The sequence below is a fragment of the Trichosurus vulpecula genome, chromosome 3 (genome assembly GCF_011100635.1).
Source record: "Trichosurus vulpecula isolate mTriVul1 chromosome 3, mTriVul1.pri, whole genome shotgun sequence".
NCBI classification, from domain to species: Eukaryota; Metazoa; Chordata; class Mammalia; order Diprotodontia; family Phalangeridae; genus Trichosurus; species Trichosurus vulpecula.
Genome location: NC_050575.1, coordinates 303408252 through 303429589, shown reverse-complemented (window position 1 = coordinate 303429589; position 21338 = coordinate 303408252). Strand labels below are relative to the sequence as shown.

The following is a 21338-nucleotide window of genomic DNA, read 5'->3' as shown; positions in this document are numbered from 1 at the left end:
CAAGCATTGAAAAAACAGTAGTCTTTGGCCAAATTATTATTATAAAGAAATTGTTTTGTTCTTATTCTTGGTTTCTTTCAATGAGCCTTCATCCATATCATGCTAATGAACTCTTCAGATCCCATTGCATTGTTTTTTTTCTTTTTCTTTGTATCCCCAACATTTACCATAGTGCCTCCTAGTGCCACATAGTAGATGCTTAATAAATGCTTGTTGACTGATTGGATAAAGAAAACAATAAATAAATGCATGAATGGATGAGTAGATGAATGGATGAATGGAAAGATGAAATAATTAATGAGTGAGCAAATAAAAAAGACTCAGAGGCAAGAAAGTTTCAGGCATGGTCAGCAAACAACTATTTGTCTTGTTTGGCCTCAGCAGAGGGTAAGATTTCCTTAAAAGAGGCACTGGTAAGGAAAAAGAGGCCAGTAGTATCTTAGACTCTAAAAAACTATGTTCTTTTTCCTCCTTTTAAATGGCCATTTAATTATATAGATGATTTATGCACAACTCATTAGACAATGAGGTAGAATGCAAAGCTTAACTTTAATTCCTCTGTGAGGGTAACTAACCTGCCACTAGCAATAATTATGAAATATTTCCCACCTCTTTAGAGGATTACAAAACAATTACACTTTGTTCAAATTCCCTCTATTCTAATTATACTGCAGCAAAAGCACTATTCCACAGAATCATAGAGTTGGCCAAGAGTTTACCTAGAATTATAGAATTTAGAAAGAGAAGAAACCATAGATTCCATTTAATCTAAGCCAAATTTTAGAGACAGGAACACTAAGGTCCAAGCATGGATAGGAAATGAATTACCCAAGATCATTCAAGTAATAAGAGGCAGAGTTGAGATCTGAACCCAGATTGTCTGATTCTGGATCCACAACCCTCAGCCAATAATTAGCTACTCCTTATAATTAGGTAAATGGTAAATATGTAAAGGATCCCTGATTTTTGATGTTTGTAGAACTCCTAACATGGGAACTCCCCCCACGTTAGACTGTACATTTCTTGAGGATAGAGGCAGTTCTTTGAATCCTTAGCACTCAGTAGAAGCCTATCAGAGGTGGGGAACCTGCAGCATTGAGGCCACATGTAGCCTTATAGGTCCTCGGGTGTGCCTTGTTGACTGAGTCCAAGTTTTATAGAACCAATTCTTTTTTTAAAAAAGTTTATTTTTAGTTTACAAAATTCAGTTCCACGAGCTTTTGAGTTTCAAATTTTCTTCCCTTTCCTCCCTTCTCCCCTCCCCCAGACAGCATACAATCTGACATAGACTCTACATATACGTTTACATTAAAAATATTTTCACATTAGTCATGTCACAGAGAAGAATTATAACCAATGGAATGAATCACAAGAAAGAAGGGACAAAACAAAACAAAAAAGAGAGAGAGAAAATAGTATGCTTCAATCTGCATTCGCATTCCTTAATTCTTTCTCTGGATGTGGATAGCATTTTTTATCATGAGCCCTTTGGAATTATCTTAGAACCTTGCATTGCTGAGAAGAGCCAAGTCTGTCAAAGCTAGTCAATACACAATGTAGCTGTAACTATGTACAATATTCTCCTGGTTTTGATCCCCTCACTCAGCATCAGTTCATGTAGGTCTTCCCAGGTTTTTCTGAAGTCTGCCTGCTCATCATTTCTTATAGCACAGTAGTATTCCATTACATTCATGTACCACAACTTGTTAAACCTTTTGCCAATTGATGGACATCTTCTCAATTTCCAGTTCTTTGCCACCACAAAAAATAGCTGCTATAAATATTTTGGTACATGTAGGTTCTTTTCCCATTTGTATGATCTCTTTGGGATACAGCCCTAGAAGTGGTATTGCAGGTTCAAAGGGTATGCACATTTTTATAGTCCTTTGGACATAGTTCCAAATTGCTCTCCAAAATGGTTGGATCAGTTCACAATTCCACCAACAACGCATTAGAAGTCACTTGTAAATCCATCTGGTTCTGGAGATTTTTTCTTAGGGAGTCCATTGATGGCTTGTTCAATTTCTTTTTCTGAGAAAGGGTTATTTAAATATTTTACTTCCTCTTCTCTTAATCTGGGCAATTTATATTTTTGTAAATATTCATCCATTTCACTAAGATTGTAAAATTTAGGGGCATACAGTTGGGCAAAATAGTTCCTAATTATTGTTTTAATTTTCTCTTCATTGGTGGTGAATTCATCCTTTTCATTTTTGATACCAAAGGTTGTCTATTTTATTGTTATTTTTTTCATAAAACCAGCTTTTAGTTTTATTTATTAGTTCAATAGTTTTTTTTTTAGTTTCAATTTTATTAATCTCTCCATTGGTTTTAAATGTTTCTAATTTTGTGTTTAATTGGGGATTTTTAATTTGTTCTTTTTCTTGATTTTTTAGTTGCATGCCCAATTCATTGATCTCTTTCTCTATTTTATTCATGTAAGCATTTAAAGATATAAAACTTCCCCTTTTGCTGCATCCCATAAGTTTTGGTATGTTGTCTCATCATTGTCATTCTCTTGGATGAGGTTATTGATTTTTTTTCCATGATTTGTTGTTTAACACACTCATTTTTTAGGATTGGATTATTTAGTTTCCAGCTGATTTTTAGTCTATCTTTCCATGGCTCTTTATTACATATAATTTTTATTGCATCACGATCTGAAAAGGATGAATTTATTAATTTGGCTTTTCTGCATTTGATTGTGAGGTTTTTATGCCCTAGTACATGGTCAATTTTTGTGTAAGTTCCATGTACTGCCAAGAAAAAGGTGTATTCCTTTTTATCCCCATTCAATTTCCTCCAAAGGTCTACCATATCTAACTTTTCTAAAATTCTTTTTACCTCCTTAACTTCTTTCTTATTTATTTTGTGGTTAGATTTATCTAGTTCAGAGAGGGGGAGGTTGAGGTCCTCCACTAGTATAGTTTTGCTGTTAATTTTTTCCTGTAATTACCTTAACTTCTCCTCTAAGAATTTAAATGCTATACCACTTGGTGCATATATGTTTAGTAATCATGTTGCTTCATTGTCTATGGTGCCTTTTAGCAGGATATAGTTTCCTTCCTTATCTCTTTTAATTAGATCTACTTTTGCTTTTGCTTTGTCAGAGATCAAGATTGCTACTCCTGCTTTTTTTTTTTACTTCAGCTGAAGCATAATATATTCTTCCCTATCCTTTTTCCTTCACCCTGTGTGTATTCCTCTGTTTCAAATGTGTTTCTTATAAACAACATATTGTAGGATTATGATTTTTAATCCATTCTGCTATCTGTTTCCATTTTGTGGGAGAGTTCATCCCATTCACATTCACAATTATGATTAATATTTGTGTCTTTCTCTCCGCCCTATCCCCCACCTGTTTATCTTTTTCTTTCTCCTTTCTCCTTTTTCCTCCTCATTAGAGTTTTGCTTTTCATGGCTGCCTCCCTCAATCTGTCCTCTCTTCTAGCACCAGCTCTCCTTTCTTTCCCTTTTCCCTTACTACTTCTTCCCTTCTATCCCCCTCCCTCCCTTTTCTTTCCCCTTTCCCCTCCAAATACCTATAGGACAAGTTCAGTTTCTATACCTAACTGAGAATGTTATTTCTTCCTTGAATCAATCAAATGAGAGTAAAGTTCAAACAATGTTCATCACCCTCCCTTCTTTCCCTCTACTGCAATATGGCTTTGTCCCTCTTCATGTGATGTAATTTACCCTTTTCGGCCTCCTCCTCCTCTCTTCTCACATTACAACCTTTTTGCAGCTCTTAATTAGGCTTTTTATCATCACATCAAAATTAACTTAAACCCACCCCCTCTGTCTAGATATTTCCGTTCTATATGATATAATAAAGATATAGTTCTCAAGAGTTGTATCATCTTCCCATGTAGGGATGTAAACAGTTTGTCCTTATTGAATAATGTTTTTATCTCCTTTCCTGTTTACCTTTTTATGTCTCTCTTGAGTCTTGTATTTGAAGATGAAAATTTTCCATTGAGCTATAGTCTTTTCATCAGGAAAGTCTGGAAGTCCCTGATTTCATCGAATATCTATCTCCTCCCCTGAAAGATCATGCTAAATTTTGCTGGATAGTTGATCCTTGGTTGTAATCCAAGCTCCTTTGCCTTACAAAATATCATATTCCTAGCCCTCCAATCTTTTAATTTAGAAGATGCAAGGTCTTGTGTAATCCTGACTATGGTTCCATGATATTTGAATTGTTTCTTCCTGGCTGCTTGCTGTATTTTCTTCTTGATCTGATAATTCAGGAATTCGGCAACAATATTCCTTGGCATTTTCAATTTGGGATCTATTTCAGGAGGTGATTGGTGGATTCTTTTGATAGCTATTTTACCCTCTGGTTCTAGGACCTCAGGGGCATTTCCACTGGTTATTTCTTGAAAGATGCTGTCCAGGATCTTTTTTTAATCATTGTTCTCAGGTAAATCAATAATTCTTAAATGATCTCTCTTGGATCTATTTTGCAGGTCAGTTGTTTTCCAATGATGTATTTTATGTTTTCTTCTATTTTTTTCACTCTTTTGATTCTGTTTGACTGTTTCTTGCTATCTCATAGAATCATCAACTCCCACTTGCCCAATTCTAATTTTTAATGAATTGCTTTCTTCAGTTAGCTTTTGTACCTCCTTTTCCACTTGGCCAATTCTATTTTTAAGGAGTTGTCTTCAGTTTACTTTTTTCCATTTTGTCAATTGTATTTTTAAATTTTTCTTCTACCTCTCTCATTTGATTTTTAAAACCCTTCTTCAGCTCTTCTAAGAAGGCTTTTTGGGCATGAGACCAGTTCATATTCCCCTTTGAAGTTTCAGACGTGGGTATATTAATCACGTTGTGCTCTCCTGAATTTGTGTTTTCATCTTCCCTGTCACCAAGATTTTTCTCTATGGTCATTTAATTTTTTATTCTTCTTGCTCATATTGTTTGTCTTTTCTTCCAGCTTTTAAATTTCATCTCTACTTCTGGAGCCCAGGGGCCACTGTCCCAGACTTCTCGTGCTTGGGGCTAGGGGCCTGGTTACTGGTTTTCTGTGCTGGCACCTCAGGTGCTAGCAGTTGGATATTGTAGTAGTCTGGTAGTTTACCTGATGCTGAGCTGGAGGTGGTGTGTGCCTGGTGTTGGAGCTTGCCTGCTCCTCCACCCTTGGGCTCGGGATCTCCTGCTGGTCTACTGAGGTGGGGGTTGGATGCCTCCCATCCTGGACTGGTCACCTCCAGCCACAGCAAGATGGACCTTTCCCATTAATCTCCCTAGCCTCCAGAGCTGAAAGACTGTCATACCCTGTCTTTCTGCTGGCTCCATTATTCCAGGATTTTTCCTGGGGCAATATTCTCTGGGTTTTTCAAGGTCAACAAGGAAGGATGAGAGCAACTTGCTGTTTACTCTGACATCTTGGCTCCCAGAAGAGAACAAATCCTTTTATTAAGGGGATTTGTTCTGTGAAGTTTGTAGTCAGTCAAAGGGCCACACTTGAGGACTTAGAGGTCCACATGTGGTCTTGAGGCTACAGGTTCCCCACCCCTGGTAAATTATATTAGGTGCTTAATAATTGCTTTCTGATAGGATCAACATATATAATAAGTGTTACAATTCACAGTTCTATGACAATAGAAAAGTACTAGGCAGTTTTCCTGAGGCATTGAGAAATTAAATGAATTCTGCAGATCCCTTGAGATTGTGAACTCCTTAAAGGCAGAAACTATCTCTTGCCTACTTTTGTATCATTAGCACAGTGCCTGGAACATAGTTGGGGTGCTAAAAACATATATTGATTAGTTGGTTGATAGTATGTGTCAGTGGTAGGATTTTTGCCCAGGTCTTTCTGATTTCCTTTGAGACTCACCTCATGAGTCATCTCTTATGGGAAGCCTTTCTTAATGAATGCCCATAGCAGCTAATATTCTCTTCTTCCTCAAATTATCATGCATCTTCTTGTCTGTTTACCTGTTATACTTCCTCAAGTAGAAGGTGAGTTTCTTGAAACCAGGAGCCATTTTTTTTGCCTTTTCATACCCATCACATAGCAATGCCTTGCTGATTAAGTAGATGTTATATAAAGGCTCATTGGATTGATTGAAAGTCCACATTTATGTCTGCTATATTAAAGCTAAATAAAGTTTCAATAATACTTTACTTTTTAAATATGAAAATAGATAAACTAATCTTATTATGATTGTGTCAAAGTCATACAATCAATGAATTCAACATTTTTTGAAGAACTATAGTAACCCCCAAATTCAAAATAAAATATGACTGGTAAATCATAAACAGGGGCTATTATGTTAATTATATGCTAAGGCATACATGCCTATGTGTATGTATATTTGTAAATACATAGCCATCAGAGAACATCTAAAAATTAAAGATTCCCAATTAAGTGACTGTGCCAGGATTCAAACCAAGGTCTTCTGACTCCAAATCCAGTATTCTTACCAACACCCAATATCTTCTAGGATACAAGCTGCTTCCCAGGTTGTGAATAGAGAGCTAATCTCAGCTGCTAAACCATGAATCAAAACAAAGCAAAATGATATAATGAACTTCTGCAATTTTTGAAGGTTGTTATGACAGCAAGAAGAAGAATCGCGGTGGTTACTTGACTTGGCTACTTATCCAGCCATTTAATAAGGTCCACCATTAAGTTGCTGCTCCAACCAATTGTACTTCTGAATAGTGAGTGTAATTAATGAGCTGTACACGTTGTTCTATTTCCAACATCTCCTGATGGTTATTGTTCATAGACCTACCTGTGGCCTTTACTGGGGTTTGTTCTCCTAGCAACAGTTTTAACCTTTTGGCATGGATTTTCCCTTGATAGTGTGAGTCAGCCACCACCGCTGATGTAAAAGACATGTTACAGAGGGTACAACACTTGTTCTTATCCACCATGTCATCATCACTTCCCTGCAAGAAAGGAAGAAAAGAAACAAAATGTTAGAGGGAAAACAAAGAAGGCACTGGGACCACGAGGCTGCAGAATAAATCACTCAACTAAAACCTATCAAAAAAACTAAGCCTTCCCCACCCCACCCCACCTTTTCATTGCAGCTGAGATTTATCACAAGACTGGTTTAGCAAAAGCTTAGCAGCTTTACTTCTCTCCTTCAATCTTTTTGAAGGACAGTGTGCAGTATAAGACTACTGGTTAGAATATTTGGGCTTTTAATCCTGGCCTGGTATTCACTAGCATTGTGCAAGCAAGCTTCTTAACCCTTCTGATGCTTAGTTGCCTAATGTGCCAAATGGAGATTATAGTGCCTACCCACCCACTTCCTGTGAGGCTCAAATGAGATGATGTAGGTAAAGTGCTTTGCAAACATTAAAATGCCATATAAATGTCAGGAATTATTATTACTGGTTACCACCTTGTGTCACTACACGTTCCGAGGATCAGGTGCTGGAAAGGATCTTGAGAATTATCTCATTCAATCTCTTCATTTTATAGATGAAGAAAATAAGGCCCAGAAAAAGTCAGTGAGTTGCTCAAAGTCATTCAGGGAAGAAAGTTGCAGTTAGATTTGACCAGAACCCTCTGACTTACAATCTTGTATTTTTTTTTAAATTTTGTTTTGTTTTTAATAACAGTGCTCATATATTTGAAGAAAAATGGGACAGACACTTACTTGGGAAAATACCATATCTAGTGCAAGGAGGGAAAATATTCCTAATAACACCAACCCAGTATACGCAATTTTAGATTTCAACCACGGCCTGAGTTCTTTGCAGAGATCTGCAAATTGGTGCATATTCAGTATTTAGCTCCACTGGTAAGCCAAACCAGTCTCACTTAGTGGGGTACTTGTCAGAGCATTGTACTTAGCTTGGCTTGCTTAATCCATTATATCAATACTCCAAAGTATTTGAGATCCCATTAACTTGGATATTCCTTCCAAAAATGCAGCTCACAACTGACCTATGCTTTCCCATCCTGTGAAAGTCCCATGAATGTTGTATTACTCAATGTTCTAGGAAGACCTTCCTCACATTCTCTAGATGTTCTTAGTATACTAAAGGAACATATTAGCAGTCCCTTGGTTATCTTGCAATCACTCTTATTTTGTGAGCATACATTTCACTGATGACAACATTTTACCTTACTTTTTCAATGTAATTACTTATTTGTAACATTCTACAGCCTACCCATTCCCACCATGAGCCTCCCCATTGGCCTTTGGGTAATCCTTAATTCCATTTCCCTTGATGGATTAGCATTCTATTTTGCACCCTCCTATAATATTACCTGAAGAATGATGGTGTTAAAAAGATATGTTTTTGATTCAAGAAGAATCTTAGGGTCATTAAAATAATCTTATGGTTTCCCAAAGGCAAAATAACCCACTTTCCTCTTCTAGGGTTGATTCATGATCAAATTCCACTACTGGTTTAAGATATATAGATATCAGCTTTTTAGGTTGTCCATCCAAGTGCTTATCATAGCCTAAGCAATAGGAATTCTTCATCTATTTAATTATTCTTCCTGTGTATAGTTAGGCCAAATTCTTTTGAGAGATTAAAGACCTAATTTAAGAAGCTCTTCATTACTTTTGGGACTTAATGCAATTAAAACAATATTATGGACAAACAGTAACATCTGGAGGGTCTCACCATACATAGCAGGGGGTTCTTGGCTTTTTTGTGCCATGGACTCCTTTGACAGTCTGGTGCAGCCTGACAGACTTCATCAAGCTAATATGGAACTTCTCTCCAAAAATCTTTTTAAATGTATAAAATAAAATATCTAGTATTACAAAGGAAACCAATTATATTAAAATAAACCTATTATTTCCCATCCAGATCAAGAATTTATGATCTAAAGGGGATCACTATTGAAATTTTACTTGAACAACTGAAAATTGTCAATTGTATTAGACATTCATTTCATCTATTTGGGTCCTCTGTTCAACAGCGTAGATCATAAGTTGTTCCTTATTTCATAAGTTACCGAGACCAAAAATTTCATCATGTTTTGGCTAACCTTTTTGCAGTAAGCCTCTAGGGTTTTTTCTCTACATGAAGAAACACAGAACTTTTGGATGCTGGTGGGAAGAAGAAAAAAAAGTATTGCTGAACCTTTTCAGTCTATTGAACCTAATTCAATCCCTGTGATTTGCAAAAAAAACACAGGAGCCATGATGATGGGGGTTGAAAAAGATTATCCTGACTATGGTTTCATCCAGTACATTTGCAGTTCTGTTTAGCAGAGTCCATGGAAGTGGTTTGCCTAGACCAGGGTCAGGGTTAAGTATGATAGCAGTTAAAATTAATTTTCTAACCATAACTCGGAGAATAATTAAACAGAGACAATCCAAAACATGGGGGAGAAGAGTTACTTGAAAATGTTGACTTTAAACAAAGAATTTTTCTATCTATCTTGATAGATGGAACTAGTTGGGTGTCTGCATCATAAAAGAGCTAAAGAAGACCTTTGGGGACATCAAATTGAAAAGAATGCTTTCTAATAAAAATTAGAATGTAAACTTCTTGAAGGGAAAGACTATCTTTTGGTTTTTTGCTTGTATATGAATCCTCTGTGCTTAACTTATATTGCATATTGTAAGTGCTCAATAAAGGCTTGTTGACTAAATTGTTGATGTCATCCCTAGAAGCAAATAGAAGCCAAAGAGTAGCAGATGGCAGCTGAGAGAAACAGCAAAATGAAGAGCAACTTTGGAGAGTCCCAGCAGAAAGGAGAAGAAACTGTAGAGTTATTCAGTAGAGAGATGAACTCAGCTGAGTGAGACAAGAGACAATTGTCTCTGAAATCTTTTCATCTTGGTAGATCTGACAAAACTTATAAGGTTGTAAGGTATTAGAAAGCGAAAGCTAGAAAGGACTTTAGAGGAAAACCTGGCAGGGTAGGGGAACCTTCAGGCTCAAGGCCATGTGTGGCCCTCTAGGTCCTCAAGTGCGGACGTTTGACTGAATCAAAATTTCACAGAACAAATCCCCTTAATAAAAGGATTTGTTCTGTAAAACTTGGACTCAGTCAAAAGGCTGCACCCAAGTACCTAGAAGGCCACATGTGGCCTCAAGGTTTCAGGTTCCCCACCCCTATAATCCTTCATTTTACAGATGAGGAAACTGAATCCCAGAGATAGAAAATGGCTTCCTTATGGTTACACAGCTAGTAAATAGCAGTGAGGATTTGCCAGTATAGCCTGTGAGAATCCAAGATTGTACTTGTACATCTTGACAACTTCTTTGATATAAAATGGTATAATTAATATATATATATATATATATATACTATAGCTGATCTATTCTCATGTGTTTATATATATATATGCATATATATATAATATATACACACACAAAATCTGTAGAGATGTGTTTATATATGCAAATATGTATGTATGTGTCTGGATATGTAAATATACATGTAAATACAATATATGGGTAAATGTATGTATCTCCACAGTTACACACATGGTAAGATCAATATGTATCTTTTTCTTTTACATGATCTATAATGCCCAAAGTAGGAGCTTGACCAAAAGGAGAAAAATTTTTAAAGGGCTCTAACCAAGATCTTATCTTAAGTACTGTCTACTCTCTACTCACTACCCATCTCCATCCCAAAATACGTCCCGATAGAACATAAGTAAGAAGTCCAGTGCTGCAAGTGGGAGAAAATTACTACTTGAGGAACACAAGGATAATGTCTTAGACAGGGGGCAGCATTCACAAGTCAAACCCTGGATTACTACACCTGATGTGTTTCTTTCTTTAATAAGCCAACAGCCCACATGTCTAAAATGGCAGCTACATTTTCTCTGTCACTGCCATAAAACTTTAGATCACTGAGTTTCCTGAGCTCTGGGCCCCAACTGGGAGATATTTAGCCTGGAGAAGAGAAAACTTGAGAAGTTTTCCTTCTCTCAAGCCAAAATCTGTCTCTTCGCACCTTTATCCTTTGGGCTTTTTTCTTTTTGCACTTTTTGGTCCGCCCTTTGGGACAAAGGAACACAAGTTTAATCCTCTCTTATAAGGCAGTCCTTCAAATATTTAATGATGGCAAACATGCCATCATTTGAAAAACTTACATGAATTGATGCCAGGTTCAATGAGCAGAACTAGGAGAACATTGTACATAGTAACAGCAAACATGACCTATAGTGTAATGGGCTGTCCCATGAAATAATGGGCAACCCAATACAGAAGACTTCAATTGGAAGCTGTATGACCACATGGCTAACATGGAAATGTTTGGCATGACTGTGCATGTACACTCTTTATAAAACTGCTTTCTCAAGGAGAAGGGAGGGGAAGGTAGAAGGTAGTGAATTTGGGATTCAAAACTTTAGAAAATGAATGATGTTTACAGGTGATTGAGAATAAACAATAAACAATAAAACAAAAAGATTAAATGTTAAAAAGTTTAATCGGCACTAATATTTTCTTCATCACTTTTAAAGCCTAGGGACAATCAACAAATCATACCCTCATTTGCAGCATTTGATGATTTCTTTTTTAAAAAAATCTTACTTAATATTTTATTTTTTCCTAATTACATGTAAAAAACAATTTTAACATTTTTTTCAAATTTTGAGTTCCAAATTCTCTCCCTCCCTCACCTCCCCCCTCCATTGAGAAGGCGAGCAGTTTGACAGAGGTTATACATGTGTAGTCGTGCAAAACACATTTCTATGTAAGTCATTCTGCGAAAGAAAACAGACAAAAACAATAAAAATAAATGAAGTAAAGAAAAAGTATCTTTGATGTGCATTAAAGCTCTATCAGTTCTTTTTTTGGTGACAGCAGCTTACATCGTAAATACTACAAAATTGTCTTGGACCATTGCATTGCTGAGAATAACTAACTTATTCATAGTTGATCATCATACAATATTGCTGTTACTATGTACAACGTTCTCCTAGTTCTGCTCATTGAACCTTGCATCAATTCGTGTAAGTTTTTCCATGCTTTTTTCTAAGAGCACCCTGATCATTTCTTAAAGTACAATGGTATTCTGTCACAATCATATACAACAACTTGTTCAGTCATTCTCCAATTGATAGGCATCCCCTCCATTTCCAATTCTTTGCCACCCCAAAAGAGCTGTAACTGTTATTTTTGTAGACATAGGTCCTTTTCCCTTTGGGATTTTTTAATCTCTTTTGGATACAGAACTATTAGTAGTATTGCTTGGTCAAAGAGTATGCACGGTTTTACAGACATTTGGACATAGTTCCAAATTGTTGTCTAGAATGGTTGAATCAGTATACAGCTTCACCAACAGTACATTAGTGTTTTAGTTTTCCCACATCCCCTCCAAAATTTGTCATTTTCCTTTTCTGTCATATTAGCTACTCTGACAGGTGTGAGGTAGTAGCTCAGAGCTGTTTTAATGTGCATTTCTCTCATCAACAGTGATTTAGAGATTTTTTTTCATATGACTATAGATAGCTTTGATTACTTTGTCTCAAAACTGCCTATTCATATCCTTTAACTACTTATCAATTGAGGAATGATTCTTATTTCTCTAGATTTGATTCACTTTTCTATATGTTTGAGTAATGAAATCCTTATCAGAGGAACTCACTTTAAATTTTTTTCACAATAACAATTACCAACTATGTATTCCCTCCAGCCTATTTTTCCCGTTATCCATCTCTCTCATCTCTCTCTCTCTCTCTCTCTCTCTCTCTCTCTCTCTCTCTCTCTTTCTCTCTCTGTCTCTTTTTCTCACTTTACCCTGAACATTCTTTTTTTCTCTAAACAATTATTTTATTATTTAATATTTTTGTTTTCAACATTGATTTCCACGAGATTTTGAGTTACAATTTTCCTCCCCATTTCTATCCTCCCCCACCCACTCCAAGACAGCATATATTCTGATTGCCTCATTCCCCAGTCAGCCCTCCCTTCTGTCACCCCACTCCCCCCCCATCCCCTTTCCCCTTACATTCTTGTAGGGCAGGATAGATTTCTATGCCCCATTCCCTATATATCTTATTTCTCATTTCCATGCAAAAAAAAAAAACTTTTTTTGAGCACCTGCTTTTAAAACTTTGAGTTCCAAATTCTCTCCCCTCTTCCCTTCCCACTCACCCTCCCCAAGAAGGCAAGTAATTCAACATAGGCCACACATGTATCATTATGTAAAACCCTTCCCCAGTACTCACGTTGTGAAAGACTAACTATATTTCCGTCCATCCTATTCTGTCCCCCTTTATTCAATTTTCTCCCTTGACCCTGTCCCTTTTCAAAAGTGTTTGCTTTTGATTACCTCCTCTCCCATCTGCCCTTCCTTCTAACATCCCCCCTTTTTGTCCCCTTCCCCCTACTTTACTGGGGGGTAAGATACCTGATTAAGTGTCTATGTTATTCCCTCCTCAAGTCAAATCTGATGAGAGCAAGATTCACTCATTCTCCCTCACCTGCCCCCTCTTCCCTTCCAACAGAACTGCTTTTTCTTGCCACTTTTATGTGTGATAATTTACCCCATTCTAGCTCTCCCTTTCTCCCTCTCTCAACATATTCCTCTCTCATCCCTTAATTTTATTTTTTTTTAGATAGCATCCCTTCATATTAAACCCACCCTGTCCCCTCCATCTATACATATATATATATATATATATATGTATATACATATATATATATATATATATATATACATATATATATATATATATACACATCTATATATATGTATATTCCCTTCAACTACGCTAACGCTGAGAAAGGTCACATGAATTACACATATCATCTTTCCATGTAGGAATGTAAGAAAAAGAGTTCAACTTTAGTAAGTCCCTTATGATTTCTCTTTCTTGTTCACCTTTTCATGTTTCTCTTGATTCTTGTGTTTGAAAGTCAAATTTTCTATTCAGCTCTGGTCTTTTCACTGATAGAGCTTGAAAGTCCTCTATTTTATTGAAAATCCAAATTTTGCCTTGGAGCATTATACTCAGTTTTGCTGGGTAGGTGATTCTTGGTTTTAATCCTAACTCCTTTGACCTCCAGAATATCATATTCCAAGCCCTTCAGTCCCTTAATGTAGAAACTGCTAGATCTTATGTTATCCTTATTGTGTTTCAAATACTCAAATTTTTTCTTTCTGGCTGCTTTCAGTATTTTCTCCTTGACTTGGGAGCTCTGGAATTTGGCGACAATATTCCTAGGAGTTTTCTTTTTGGGATCTTTTTCAAGAGGTGATCAGTGGATTCTTTCAATTTCTATTTTACCCTCTAGCTCTAGAATATCAGGGAAGTTCTCCTTGATAATTTCTTGAAAGGTGATGTCTAGGCTCTTTTTTTGACCATGGCTTTCAGGTAGTCCAATAATTTTTAAATTATCTCTCCTGGATCTATTCTCCAGTTCCGTGGTTTTTTTCCAATGAGATATTTTACTTTGTCTTCCATTTTTTTCATTCCTTTGGTTCTGTTTTATAATATCGTGATTTCTCATGAAGTCACTAGCTTCCACTTGCTCCAATCTAATTTTTAAGGTGGTATTTTCTTCACTATTTTTTGGGTCTCTTTTAGCAAGTCGTTGACTTTTTTTCATGGTTTTCTTGCATCACTCTCATTTCTCTTCCCAATTTTTCCTCTACTTCTATTACTTGCTTTTCCAAATCCTTTTTGAGCTCTTCCATGGCCTCAGAGCAATTCATATTTTTCTTGGAGGCTTTTGATGTAGGCTCTTTGACTTCGTTGACTTCTTCTGGCTGTATGTTTTGATCTTTGTCACCAAAAAAAGATTCTAGGGTTTGAGTCTGAGTCTGAGTCGGTGTCCTTTTTCACTGCCTGGTCATATTCCCAGCCAACTATTTGACCTTTGAGCTTTTTGTAAGGGTGTGACTTGTAGAGTAGAGAGTGCTGAAGGGGCTGAACTGCTGTTTTCAGAAGTACTTCTACTCCACTGTCACTGCACGCTCTGCCACAGCAGTGCTCCTCCTCCCTCAAGAACACCCAACAGGATTGCAACCCAGATCCAAGAAGGGAAAAGCAAGCCCTGCACTCCCACTCTAGTCTGCTGCTTGATTCCTCTCACTGTGAGAGCCAGGAATTCTGGAAGCAGCTGACGTTGGAGCTCCACCACCTTACCACCTCTGCCATGCCTAGGGCTGGAGCTGGACCACTTTCTAACCTATCTAGCAGTTTTCCCACTAACATGCTCCTTGGTCTTTGGCGTTTGTGGGTTAAGAAGTGTGGTAACTGCCACAACTCAATGATTCATGGCCCTAAGGCCTGCTCCATGGCCCTAAGGCCCTAAGACCTGTCTGGTCTGTCCTGGCATGGCCCATGCTGAACCATGCTCAGCTCCCAGCACCGTGCAATAGACCCTTCCCAGTGACTATCCAGGCTATTCTAGGCTGGAGACCTGCTTCCCTCTGCTGCTTCATGGGTTCCACAGCTCTAGAATTTGTTCAGAGCCATTTTTACAGGTGTTTGGAGGGATTTGGGGGAGAGCTTAAGCAAGTCCCTGCTTTCTAGCTACCATCTTGGCTCTACCCTACCCTGTCCATTCTTAAAAGTGTTTTGCTTCTGACCTTTATCTCCCCCAAATTGCTGTCCCTTCTCTCAGCTCTCCTCGCCTTTATCTCATTACCTTCCTGCTTTCTTGTATATTAAGATAGATTTCTATACCCATCTAGGTGTGTATATTATTCTCTCTTTGAGAGAGTTCTAATGAGAGTAAGGTTTATGTCTTCCCCTCTCCACTTCCCCCATTTCCCCGCACACTGTAAAATCTTTTAAGCCTCTTTTATGTCAGATAATTTATCTCAGTCTACCTCTCCATTCCTCCTTCTCTTAGTGTGTTCATCTTTCTCATTCCTTAATTTTATTTTTTTAAAGATAATCATACCATTGCATTCAACTCACACCTATACTTTCTATGTATACTCCTTCTAACTGACCTAATAATGAGAAAGTTTTTAGGAGTTATAATATCATCTTCCCATGTAGGAATGTAAACACTTTAACCTTATCAAATCCCTTATGATTTCTATTTTCTGTTTACCTTTTTATGCTTCTTTGGCATATTGTATTTGAAAGTAAAATTTTCTATTCAGCTCTGGTCTTTTCGTCAAGAATTCTTGAAAGTCCTCTATTTCATTGAATGTCCATTTTTCCCCAAAATGATTATACTAAGCTTTGCTGGTAGGTGATTCTTGGTTGTAATCCTAGCTCTTTTGCCCTTCAGAATATCATATTCCAAGCCATCTGAATCTTTAATGTAGAAGCTGCTAAATCTAGTGTTATCCTGACTGTGACTGCATGATGTATGAACTGTTTCTTTTTGGCTGCTTATAATATTTTTCTCCTTGTGCTGGGAGGTATTGAATATGGCTATAATATTTCTAGGAGTTTTCATTTGGGGATCTCTTTCAGGAGGCAATTGGTGGATTCTTTCAATTTCCAATTTATGCTCTGGTTCTAGAATATTAGGTCTGTTTTCCTTCATAATTTCTTGAAAGATGATGTCTAAGCTCCTTTTTGGATAAAGATGTTTTGGTAGTCCAATAATTCTTAAATGATCTCTCCTGGATCTATTTTCGAGGTCAGTTGTTTTTCTAATGAGATATTTCACATTTTCTTTGATATTTTATTCCTTTGATTTTGTTTGATTATTTCTTGAGATATCATAAAGTCATTAGCATCCAGTTTCACAATTCCAAATTTTAAGGAATTGTTTTCTTTGGTGAGCTTTTGTACCTCCATTTCCATTTGGCACATTCAACCTTTTAAAGAGTTCTTCTCTTCAGTGAATTTTTGTATATCTTTTTTCCATTTGGCCAATTCTGCTTTTCAAGGCATTCTTCTCTTCATTGGATTTTTGTGCCTCTTTTACCATTTGACCTAGTCTGTTTTTTGAGATGGTATTTTCTTCAGAAATTTTTGTGTCTTCTTTACCAAGCTGCTGAATCTTCTTCATTATTTTCTTGCATCACTCTCCTTTTTCTTCTCAAATTTTCCTCTTTTTCTATCATTTGATTTTTTAAAATCTTTTTTGAGCTCTTCTGTGGCCTGAGACCAATTAATATTTTTCTTGGATTTTGGATGCTGGAGCTTTGACTTTGTTATCTTCTTCTGAGTGTCTGTGTTGATCTTTCTTGTCACTGTAGTAACTTTCTATGGTCAGAATTTTTTTCTTTTGATTGCTCATTTTCCAGCCTATTTCTTGACTTTTAATTCTGTCTCAAGTTTGTGTTTCTTTTTGTGCAGCTATGTTCCTTCTGGGGAGGAAACTCTGGAGACCTGTAAATTTTTGGCTCTTCCAAGGTGGTATGATCTAAGGACAGATGTGTTAACTACTCTCCTGTACTGTGCACTGGTTTAGGAGTGACCACAAGCACTCTTTTGAACCCTGGAACTGTAACCAGGGTCCCTGATCTCCTGAGGCCACAAGCTCTGCTGTGCTAGTACTCCTCCTCCCACTGGAACTAAGACCCAGGGCTGAGATCCAAATCCAGGTATAGGCAATGCAACAGTCCTGTCCCTGGTGTCAGCAAAGAGACTATTGTAAATCTCCTTCTGACCCATTGTCCAATCACTTTACCATCTGTGGACCGAGAGATCTGGAAATTGCTACTGCTCCCACTGATTAGTCACTGAGGGCTGCCTCTGATTTTCTGGGATCCAGTCTGCACTGGTGTGGACTGTACTGGACCATACTCCTCTCTCACACTGATGCAACAGAACTTTCCCACCAACCTTCTAAGTTGTCTTGGGCCAGAAGATTGTTTCATTCAATCTTTTTGTGGGTCCTGTCACTCTAGAATTTGTTTAGAGTCATTATTTAAAGGTATTTTGATGCGTTTGGGGGAGAGTTCTGGCGAGTCTCTGCCTTTACTCTGCTATCTTGGCTCTGCCTTCAATTTACTGCATTTGATGAATTCTGAGATGGTACATATCCACAATGAAAACTTAACAATTGGCCCCCAAGACCAGCTTATAATGGCTCCAGCACACCCCTGACTTTGTTTCTTACTCTCTCTGTGTAGGTTTCAAAATGCATATTCATTGGCTAACAAAGCTTCCTTCCTGGTATAGGGTAATCCAAGACTCTACCAGCAGCTGCTCACCAAACACACCTGAAGGCAAGAGCAGTGTGACACCACTTGCTGATGATGAAAATAAGGGCACCCTGAGAGCAAGGACAGCTGAAGAAGAAATGGCCAATAAATGTGCTAATTCTGGCTTTATGGGCATTATTGCTTGTTGTGTTATTGCTTGTTTCAACAAGAGCACAGTAATTGTTCTTTCATCACCAGAAAAACCTGCAACGAGTAACAATGAATTTCTTTTCTCCTTCACTTCTGCAGTTTTATCTGTTTGGGTTTTTGTTGGGGGGAGGTGCATGGAAAGGAAAGGGGGAGTCTGTACTCGGGATTTCATTAAGGGGTGGGGTCACCCAGTGTAGAAATTCCTTCTGTCAGTGCAGAGCCGCCACCTACATATTTTTAGAGTTACCCAGGGTGCAGAGAGGTTCAATGTCTTGCCCAGAATCACACACCCTATATCTGTCAAAGAAGGAATTTGAGCCTACATCTTCCTGATTCAAAGGCCAACAAGCTGGCCCTCTATCCACTATGTTATATTTCATCTCTTTTCCATTTCTTTAACTAAAGGCCTTTCATAAATCATTCTTCTGCATTCAATACCCTAAATGTTTATTCCAGGCTTGCTAAGTACAGAGCACTGGGCTAGGTGTTAGAAAAATAATGTGCATTTTCATGGCTCTACACAATTTACAATACTTTCCTTAATTTCATCAACCTGTGGGGTTGATAATATCAATATTATATCCACCATTTTTAGATGAGAAAACAGGGAGGGAAGGGGAGTGACTTGCCCACAGTCACATGGTTAGTAACTCTCAATGGCAGAATTCAAACCCAGGTCTCTTGACTTAAAGTCAAATGTTCTTTCTCCTCATGATGGTGCTCATAGAGTTTGACTGGAGGGTTGAATATCCAGAATTACAACCCACTACAGGTGACCTCCTGCCATAGCCTCTCTCTTTGGGCTATATTACATACACTCCATGCTCCACCCTCATCCTTATACCTTTATACATTCATTTCTCTCTGCCTTCAATGTCCTCGTTCCTCTTCTACCTCTGTCTATATCTTTTTTTTCCCATGTACTTCAGTGCCCCAGGTTAATCTCATCTCTTCTATTTAGCTTTCCAAGGCTACTCTAGTTTATTCTTAGTTTATCAAATCATCTCTATCATTCCTTGCCTGTAGCAACAAATTTTGGTCCACAACTGTTACCAGTTGGGCTATTTCATAATTGTTTCATATGTGTTATCTTATTTCCCCAGTATGATTATAAGGCAGAGAAAGTATCATACATTGTGTTTGCATCTCCTTCAGTGCCTACTATAGGGCTGAGCCCATAGCTGAAGTACAATAATCAAAGGATCATTTGAAATTTCATTTAGTGGGAACAAAATAGAAGACCTAGGGACAAATGTCAGCTCTGACACTAGCTCTATTATTTTGGGAAAGTAGTTTAATATCTCTGAGCCTCAATGTTCTCATTTGTAAAAGAGAGATAGTTATATTTGTATTATCTCATAGTTTTGTGTTGAGGAAAGAACTTTATAAACCCTAAAATTCTATGTAATGGATTGATTAAGAGACTCTCCCTATCAACAAGATAAGTCACATGACAATGAAGTGTAATTTCAAATTTTTTAGCCCCCTATAGACATTTTTTGTCATGGACCTTTTTGACAGTTTGGTGAATCCCATGGGACTCTTTCTCAGAATAATGATTTAAATGAATAAAAGGCAATATATAGGATTTCAAAAGAAATTAATTATATTAAACTACAGTTAATAATAGTAATATCTGTATCATGGCTTAAGGTTTTCAAAATGCCTTAGAAATATTTCATTTTATCCTCACAACAACCTTTTGAGGTAAGGACAAGCATCGCCATTTTACAGATGAGGAAACTAGAATAAAAAGAGGGTTAAATGACTTGCCCAGCCAGACTGAAGTCTTCCTGACTCCAGATCCAGCCTTTCTCTCTGTCTCTCTCTGTCTTTCTCTCCATCTCTCACTCTCTCTCTCTCTCTCTCTCTCTCTCTCTCTCTCTCTCTCTGTCTCTGAATCTCTCTCTGTCTCTCTCTTCTCTCCCTCTGTGTGTGTGTGTGTAGATCTGTCTCTGTCTGTCTCTCTCCATCTCTCTCTCTCTCCATCTCTCTCTGTCTCTCTCTCTCTCTCTCTCTCTCTGTCTCTCTCTCTCTGTCTCTCTCTCTCGCTCTCTCTCTCTCTCTCTCTCTGTCTCTCCCCTCCAGGTTGGAATCCTTGCAGGGAGTACACACGTCTACTGTAACCTTGACAAGAGAACAAAACACAGCTATTAAATAAGTTTCAGTGACTAGGCTTCCCCCAATTTAAATAGGGGCTGTCTTCAGATAAAGTTTCTGTTGAGTCCCCCATTAAACTATGGGTTCCTTCAAAGCAGGACTGGGGCTGGGTTTTGTTTTTTGGGTGTTTGTTTTGGTTTGGGGTTTTTTTGGTTTTCAGCTTCTCTTTGTATCCCCAGGGCTCAGACCAGTACCTGGCACACAGTAATCACTTAATAAATACTTCTTGACTGACTGACAACCACTTACGAGTTGGCAAAGCCACTTAATTTCTCATAAGTTCTATATCCTTACCTGTAAAATGAGGATAGTATTGTTTGTATAATCTACCTCAGAGGACTATTGTGATGATCGAATGAGGAAATGTATGTATAGCATTTTGTGAAGCACCATAGAAATGCCAACTCCTATTATTATCAAAGTATATGTAGAAGTATAATCATGTAGAAGTCAGATCATCATCATCATCATCATCGTCATCGTCATAGTTCACATTTGCATAACTGCAACCCAGTATCCCCAAACCCTGTTTATATAGACTATGTTTTTCCTATAGCTGGCCCTAAAAGAACACTCTCTCTTTGGTTCATATAGCTCTCATCCAAAGTTTACTTTTAGAGAGCTCTTAATATCGTTTAGATACTGTGTGTGTCTAGATTTCTGAAAATAGGTATAACATGGTCTAAAGCTTTCATACAAAAACTCAGGGTAACAAATGTATCTTGTTCACAGTATTAATTTCACCCCACCAAAAATGCAAAAGATTCTTAGGAGTCCATAAACACATATGGAAAACACATATATAACTCATAGTGGTCCACTAATAGTCAAGTTAGTTCTTATCTCTCTCTCTGGAATGTATCAATTTTCCACAACATCCATCCAACATAGCTTACTCCTTGGTCCTGCTCCTGATTTGTAGTGCTACCCAGAATGGAAACACACTGTGTATCGGTTATACAAGCCATGATCAAACACTCTGATGAGTCCTTATTAAACCTCATAG

At 37.5% G+C, this 21338-nt stretch overlaps 1 protein-coding gene across 1 annotated transcript in view; it reads right to left on the bottom strand.

Annotated features, from left to right (window-relative positions):
- The window catches only part of ZMAT4 (zinc finger matrin-type 4), a 338331-nt gene that overhangs the window by 143169 nt on the left and 173824 nt on the right, over window positions 1–21338 (bottom strand). Inside the window, exon 3 of the mRNA XM_036749995.1 lies at window positions 6747–6903. Within this exon, the coding sequence (XP_036605890.1) occupies window positions 6747–6903 (157 nt within the window). The remainder of the gene's footprint in view (window positions 1–6746; window positions 6904–21338) is intronic.